At 40.3% G+C, this 8,496-nt stretch overlaps 1 protein-coding gene across 1 annotated transcript in view; it reads right to left on the bottom strand.

The window, feature by feature from the left end:
* PAFAH1B1 (platelet-activating factor acetylhydrolase 1b, regulatory subunit 1 (45kDa)) overlaps nucleotides 1-8,496 on the bottom strand; it is a 100,155-nt gene that overhangs the window by 16,144 nt on the left and 75,515 nt on the right. Inside the window, exons 3-5 of the mRNA XM_011956128.1 lie at nucleotides 7,057-7,141; nucleotides 6,427-6,501; nucleotides 5,327-5,533 (exon numbers count right to left, since the gene is read on the bottom strand). Coding sequence (XP_011811518.1) covers nucleotides 5,327-5,533; nucleotides 6,427-6,501; nucleotides 7,057-7,141 — 367 coding nt within the window. The remainder of the gene's footprint in view (nucleotides 1-5,326; nucleotides 5,534-6,426; nucleotides 6,502-7,056; nucleotides 7,142-8,496) is intronic.

The following is an 8,496-nucleotide window of genomic DNA, read 5'->3' as shown; positions in this document are numbered from 1 at the left end:
GATCTCCTGACCTCATGATCCATCCACCTGGGCCTCCCAAAGTGCTGGGATTACAGGTGTAAGCCACTGCACCTGGCCCTATTTTCTTTCTTCTCTCTCTTATTTTAATTGACAGGGTCTCCCTCTGTGGCCTGTGGTGAAGTGGAGTGGTGTGATCACAACTCACAGCAACCTTGAATTCTGGGCTTCAGTGTTGCTCCCACCTCAGCCTCCAGAGGAAGTAGGACTACAGGTGCACACCACCACACCCAGGTAATTTTTTCTTTCTTGTAGAGACAGAGCCTCGCTATGTCGCCCAGGTGGGTCTAGAGCTCCTGGCCTCAAATTCATCCTCCTGTCTTGGCCTTCTGAGTCACTAGGATTACAGGTGTGAGCCACTGTGCTCATCCCTCCCCTCCTGGTTCTTATCACAAATATTTTTCTGTGCCACTAAAAACTCGGAAAGTATTACTTTTAAAAGAATTCTTGGTTGGGCGTGGTGGCTCATGCCTGTAATTCCAGCACTCTGGAAGGCCAAGACAGGTGGATCACCTAAGGTTAGGAGGTCAAGACCATCCTGGCCAACATGGTAAAACCCCGTCTCTACTAAAAATACAAAAAATTAGCTGGGCTTTGTGGTGGGCACCTGTAATCCCAGCTACTCGGGAGGCTGAGGCAGGAGAATTGCTTGAACCTGGGAGGCAGAAAACGCAGTGAGACGAGATCATACCAATGCACTCCAGCCTGGGCAACAGGAGTAAAACTCTGTCTCAAAAAAAAAAAAAAAAAAAAAAAAATTGTGTGCTAAACCACCATTATAGAAAACATTACAGTGAACATTTTTGAATATAAAAAAATTCTGTCCTCATTTTTTAATACTTAGGTCAGACAGCAATGGGGAAAAAGAATTAGTGGGTCAAAAAGTATAAACTTTTACAGCCTTCATATACTCTGTTAAATTGCTATCCCATAAGACTGTATCAAATGTAATGAGAATGACTGCTTTATCAAACTCATCACTGGGGATTCTTACTTAATAGGTAAAGTATCTTGACAATTTCACACACACACACGGCAATTTTTTTTTTTTTATCTGAGACGGAGTCTCGCTCTGTCACCCAGGCTGGAGTGCACTGGCGTGATCTCGGCTCACTGCAAGTTCCGCCTCCCGAGTAGCTGGGATTACAGGTGCCCGCCATCACACCCGGCTAATTTTTCGTATTTTTCAGTAGAGACAGGGTTTCACCATGTTAGCCAGGATGGTCTCGATCTCCTGACCTTGTGATCCGCCCGTCTTGGCCTCCCAAAGTGCTGGGATTATAGGCTTGAGCAACCATGCCCAGCCGGCAATCTTTCAATTGCTTATTAGTTGAACATATTTTCCAGTTTTGTTTGTTTATTTATTTATCTTTTAGAGATAGGGTCTCGCTTCGTTGCCCAGGCTTGAGTGTAGTGGCATGACCATAGCTCACTGCAGCCTTGACCTTCTGGGCTCAGGCGATCCTCTCACCTTACCTCTTCTTTCTCCATGTTTAAATTAGTTCTAGCCGGGCACGGTGGCTCACACCTGTAATCCCAGTACTTTGGGAGGCCAAGGTGGGCAGATCACTTGAGGTCAGGAGTTAAAAATCAGCCTGCCTGGCCAACAAGGCGAAATTCCGTGTCTACTAAAAATACAAAAAATTTAGCCAGGTTTGGTGGCGCACGTCTGTAGTCTCAGCTACTCAGAAGGCTGAGGCAAGAGAATTGCCTAAACCCAGGAAGCAGAGGTTGCAGTGAGCCAAGATCGCACCACTGCATTGCAGCCTGGGCAACAGAGCATCTCAAAAGAAATTAGCTCTAAATGACAATCAGAAAAATCAATCTAAAAATTTAAATAATGTAATTAAAAATACTGTCATGAACTGGTCTAAATATACATCCCTCTATAATATTTTTCATAAATTATTGTTCAAAGGTTGATGACAACTGAATGTTTTTAAAAGAAACCAGTTTTATTCATCAAATGCATATAAGACATTATTTAAGACAATTTTATTGTTATTAATAACTATAACATCAGCAACAGTTTATTGAGCCCTTACCATCTATTTGCCAGGTATTGTTCTGTTACATTCATTACATATGCATTACTTTTACAGTGCAGAATATAATACAGTTATTTATTTATTTACTTATTTAATAGAGACGAGGTCTCACTTTGTTGCCCAGGCTGGCCTCCAACTCTTGGACTCAAGTGATCCTCCCGCCTCAGCTTCCCAAAGTGCTGGGATTACAGGCATCTGAGCCACAGCACCTGACCACACAGATATTTTTAAATAAGAAACCTGAGCCTTAACTGTATCAAGCCCTTTGCCCAAGACAGTCATAAAATTACAAAACACTTTCTGTATGTTGCCCTTTGAGTATTTTGGAAAATCATTCTATTGCAGTTGTCATTTAAAAATAACTTAGCTGGCCAGGCGCGGTGGCTCACGCCTGTAATCCCAGCACTTTGGGAGGCTGAGGCAGGGGGATCATGAGGTCAGGATTTGAGACCAGCCTGACCAAGATGGTGAAACCTCATCTCTACTAAAAATACAAAAATTAGCTGGGTGTGGTGGCAGGTGCCTGCAATCCCAGCTACTCGGGAGGCAAAGTCCAAAAGAGGACAGCTTGTTACTGATGTTGATACGTTGCTGACACTGAGTGCTCCTCTGGAATCTGGCCAGCAAAAACTGTTTTAAACAGCTTCCATGTCCTAAATCATTTAATCTTCCCCCAGACCCTATGAGGTAGGTATTAATACTCTTCATTTAACAAATCAAGAAAGCCACAAAAAGTTAACTTGCCCATAATCACATTAACTATTGAGTGGTAGAGCCAGGATTTGAACTCAGAGCCAGTGCCCCTGACCACTAACTACCCTACAAAGCCGCTCTATATAAATAAGATGATCAGCTTAAAGTTACTAAAATGATGATTCATTAGAAACAAAGGAAAGTATTTCTAAAATAAATCTAGTCAAGTTAACAAAACCATATATAACTACTTTTCATTAATGAAACAACCACATGTGTGCACATTTAAAGACTAAATGGTATGAGGAGGTTTCCTGTGGCCAGAAAAAAATAAAAATAAAAAGACTAAGTTGAAGGGTGGACTCTAAGTAGTTGCTGTGACACGTGGTATGATTACAAATAAAAAGTTCTAAAACTTCCATTTGTACTAATTTTAAATCAGACTTAATAGATACATTTTAAGGGGGTATATTTACAGTTCTGTTTATGCTTTTATAATACTGTTGTAAAATCAACAGTTAAGCCTAGATTCTAGATTTTCCACCTTTTTTTTTTTTTTGAGAGAGAGTCTTGCTCTGTCACCCAGGCTGGAGTGCAGTGGCGCAATCTCGGCTCACTGCAACCTCCGCCTCCCAGACTTCAAGCAATTCTCCTGCCTCAGCCTCCTGAGTAGCTGGGAATACAGGCGCCCACCACCACACCCGACTAATTTTTGTATTTTTGGTAGACACAGGGTTTCACCATTTGGCCAGGCTGGTCTTGAACTCCTGACCTCGTGATCCACCTGCCTCAGTCTCCCAAAGTGCTGGAATTACAGGCATGAGCCACCATGGCCAGATAATTTTCCATCTATTAAAGAATGTCTACCTCTATCCCAAACCTCACAAGAGCAGTTGTAGTGTTTTAGTACATAACGACGAAAGACTATCATGAAAAAGATTTAAATGCATGTCTACCTATTTTTAAAAATGGAGTATATTAATGTATTAGGCATATTATTATTTTACCCTCTAGAAAGCCATGATGCTTGTATGAACGTAGGACTCCCTTACAATGACTCTACAGCCACCCTCCTAAATCACAAGCCCACAGGGTGCAAGTCACTGATTTAGAACCTAAAGAAATCACATAAACACACTGTAAAACAATGTTTAACTTGAAGAACTAGTTAAGTACAGTCGCATTTAAATTACGCCTGTATTTTTTTTTTTTTTCTTTTTTGAGACGGAGTCTTGCTCTGCCCCCCAGGCTCGAGTGCAGTGGCACGATCTCGGCTCACTGCAAGCTGCAAGCTCTGCCTCCTGGGTTCACGCCATTCTCCTGCCTCAGCCTCCCGAGTAGCTGGGACTACAGGCGCCCGCCACCACGCCTGGCTAATTTTTTTGTATTTTTAGTAGAGATGGGGTTTCATTGTGTTAGCCAGCATGGTCTCGATCTCCTGACCTCGTGATCCACCCGCCTCAGCCTCCCAAAGTGCTGGGATTACAGGCTTGAGCCACTGTGCCCGGCCTATGCCTGCATTTTATGCTGAACTGCTATATGACATACACAATCTACTCACATTTTCTTAGTTATACTTTTTTTTTTTGCTCTGTCACCCAGACTGGAGTACAGTGGCGTGATCTCGGCTCACTGCAAGCTCTGCCTCCCGGGTTCATGCCATTCTCCTGCCTCAGCCTTCCGAGTAGGTGGGACTACAGGTGCCCACCACCACGCCCAGCTAATTTTTTTGTATTTTTAGTAGAGATGGGGTTTCATTGTGTTAGCCAGCATGGTCTCGATCTCCTGACCTCGTGATCCGCCCGCTGGGATTACAGGCATGAGCCACTGCGCCCGGCCAATTGGTTATACTTTTGTAAATGAAACTTAATATCTGTAACTAACTTGCTTTGAAACAACTCTTAGTATAGAGAGACCTACCTAAATCTACCTATATTGCAACTATCTTATCTTTCTGTAGGTGGTTTATACAAATGTCATTTTATTGTGTCTGGAACAAAGGCAACTTAAAAACAACTCTTTTCCTAATTAAAAAAGCACAACATTAAAAGGTAATACATGTTTACTGTGAAAAAAAATTTTTTAATGAAATACATAATTTATAAAATGAAAAGCTCTTATATTCCCCTACTCCTGGAAAGCCAATTTTAAATACATCAAGGAAAGTCCAATTTAAATGAATCCTCTACTGAATTCGTTTGCAGTATAGATTCACCCTATCAATTACTAGTTTTGTCAAATGGTATTTCACACACAACCTCTGCTTAAAGGTAAGGCACACACTTTTCATCCTCTAAGAACAAAAACTGTTCAAGCACAAGGTGACCCACTGACATCAACTCAGTTAGTGACACCCGACTTTCTCAAATTCACCATCAAACTTACCTGGCAGCATGCCTCTCAGGAGCCACAATGGTATTTTATTCCAATTCTGTCTTTAAGATTCAGAACCAAAATCACTACATTTCAAAGAGTACCTCCTGTCCCTCTGCACAGGCCCTCATTTTCAGGATCTTTTAATTTTCTTCACCCTATTAACTTTAATTCTGCTTTTAGCAGAAAATTACCTTAATAGTAGCATCCTCTGAAGCAGAGACCATAACACTGAACACAGGATGGAAAATGACTCGGGTGACTGGACTCCTGTGACCACTCAATGCATACTTTTCTGGCGGACGGGGAATCCATTCTTTTGGGTCTCGTTTCTGACCAAGAGGTCCACCTGACGTAAATTCTTCTTTTGCTTCATTTAGCTTTGATTCTAATTCCATAACCTTGAAAAAGAGCACGTAGTTACGTACAGATAGATTTCAATAAAAATAGCATTTGACATTTTAAAAACTGCATTTTGCAACTATATATGCAGCATACTTGAAAAAATTTCAGTAATCTCCAAGCATTTGTCAAATTTAAATGAAAATTATTTATTTTATACAGCATCAAAATCTAAGTCATGAGGAAACTAAAAACTGAGAAAAATTCAGTACAATTGCCTTAACTCTTTAACACAAAGAAAAACTTCATTTTATATCTGGTGACAGAGTCTTCTAATTAAAGAAGGGCAGTGAATTTGCCTTGGTCCCTGTAGAGCTGCTACTCTTAGTAAGTTCTTTCCAAACCACATTATATATGGTAATCATATTAATAAAAGCTAGTATTTATTGAGCATCTACTATGTGCTAAGCACTTTTCTAAGAGCTTTATAATAAATGATCAACTCATAACAATGTTATTTACTTATTCTAACTTTGCCTATGAAGTATACATTTTAGGACTGGAATATTATTTGTTGTATTTACAGATAAAAAGAAAAGCTCAGAGATAAGAATGACTTGTCTAAGAGCACACTGCAGTGCTCTTTTCCCAGCATCAATCACAATGGCTCCATGTGTTCTTTCCTTCTAAGTGCACAAATGAGTTCTTTCAGTATCAATTCCTCCAAGTCAGGACTATGCAGAATCGACCCAGTCAGCAACTCCGGATATGCGAGTTACCATGTATCTGCAATAATATGCCTAGGTCATACTTTTCATAAAGCACAGAAAATGTATTTTTATTTGCTTTTTAAAGATTTTAGATGCAATTATTAATTAATGCAGATGAAGTTATTTTCAGAAAGTTTATATAACTGAATACAACTAATTTTAAAGAAACAAGACTTAGTTACCTTCTTCTGTAATCTAATAACAGATGTCCATTTTTTTTCCAAAAGACCAGCATACTTTTTATCTAATTCTTCATTCTAGAGAAAATAAAGTTAGAACCTTTTAAGAATGGCTTAACTATGATCCTCAAGCCAAAGATCACTCATCTTTAAGCCTAAACATTACTAAAAATCTGATTATAAAAAAAGGGAGTGGCTGGACACGGTGGCTCACCTATAATCCCAGCACTTTGGGAGGCTGAGAAGGGTGGATCACCTGAGGTCAGGAGTTCAAGACCAGCCTGGCCAACATGGCGAGACCCCGTCTCTACTAAAAATACAAAAATTAGATGGGTGTGGTGGTGTGCGCCTGTAATCCCAGCTACTTGGAAGGCTGAGGAAGGAGAATCACTTGAACCTGGGAGGCAGAGGTTGCAGTGAGCCGAGATCACGCCACTGCACGCCAGCCTGGGAGACAAAGTGAGACTCCATCTCAAAAATAAAAAATAAAAAAAGGGAGTGAAAATCAAGTTCAGTACCAAGTAGGCCACAATAACAAACGACAAAATTGTGCATAACTGTTAACTACAGATACCTGAGTAAAAATTCACTCATTAACTCTACTTTGAAGAATTGTTAAAAAGTAAAACATACCATATCTAATTCAGCTTCCTTTTTAAAAACTGAATATGCCTCTTCATAGCCATTTGAACGAAGATAATCTGCTATAGCTCGATTTCTGAAAGAAAACAAATTCAAATGACTCCTAAAAAAAAGACCTCATTTCTATTTTGAAGAAACAGAATTTACTTAAAATCTCATTAAGCCAAGATCCTCTTGAGAGTATTCCCTTTCAAATCATACAAGTATTTCATTAAAAAGGACACCCCTGCAAAGCCTCCAGAACTTTTAGCCCCCATAGCACATCCATAATATTATATTCTTAGTTATAAGCTTTTCTTTTTTCTTTTTTAACATCAGAAGAGAAATTACGTATTTATAAGTTTCAAATGTGTTGCTTACCTCACAAGCTGTAGGCACTCTATAGATCAAGCTATGGCTCTGTGACAGCAATCATCAATTTTGCTAACGTTTACATTTAGTCTTTCTTTACTACTTGTTATACACTCAAGGGCTGACAGCTGGAATTTAGTTTTGCAGAGAAAAGTTTTGAGAAAACTAAAGTATTTTCATATTAGAAATAACTTTGAACCACTGGAGTGTGTGAAAAAAAGAAATCATACACTATAAATTTAGTGTACTGTCGTAGAATGAGACATTCATTTAGAATTAGAACTTGGAAGGTTAGAGAAGCTGAATTAGCCTTTTCATGTTTGCCTTATACAGTCTGAGTACCCTTTATATAAAATGCTTGGGACCAAAAATGTTTTGGGCTAGACAGATAGATAGATAGATAGATAGATAGCCAGCCAGCCAGCCAGCCAGTCAGTCAGATAGAGATATATAGATAGATATATAGATACAGATCACGAGGTTATGAGTTGGAGACCAGCCTGGCCAATATGGTGAAAAGCCCGTCTCTGCTAAAAATACAAAAATTAGCTGGCGTGGTGGCACATGCCTGTAATCCCACCTACTTGGGAGACTGAGGCAGGAAAATCACATGAACCTGGGAGGCGGAGGTTGTGGTGAGTCCACTTCGTGCCACTGCACTCTAGCCTGGGCAACAACAGCGAAAACTCCATCTCAAAAAACAATACAAAACAAAACATGCTCCAGTAGTATTGTAGAACTGGTGGGATTACTGACTTTAACTCAATGGTATGTTTAAAACAAATCAGCAAAGATAACAGGGAATTACCAGCAAACACTTTATGTTCCAGGTAATTATTAGCATGCCAAAAATCAACGTATAATAATTACAGGGTTAGGCCAGGCGCAGTGGCTCATGCCTGTAATCTCAGCACTTTGGGAGGCCGAGGTGGGCAGATCACAAGGTCAGAAGTTCAAGACCAGACGCTGGGAGCGGTGGCTCACATGAGCCTATAATCCCAGCACTCTGGGAGGCCAAGGCAGGCGGATCACAAGGTCAGGAGATCCAGACCATCCTGGCTAACACGGTGAAACCCCATC

Source organism: Colobus angolensis, unplaced genomic scaffold (assembly GCF_000951035.1).
Source record: "Colobus angolensis palliatus isolate OR3802 unplaced genomic scaffold, Cang.pa_1.0 Scaffold110, whole genome shotgun sequence".
Classification (NCBI taxonomy): Eukaryota; Metazoa; Chordata; class Mammalia; order Primates; family Cercopithecidae; genus Colobus; species Colobus angolensis.
This window is presented reverse-complemented; position numbering and strand designations above follow the sequence as displayed.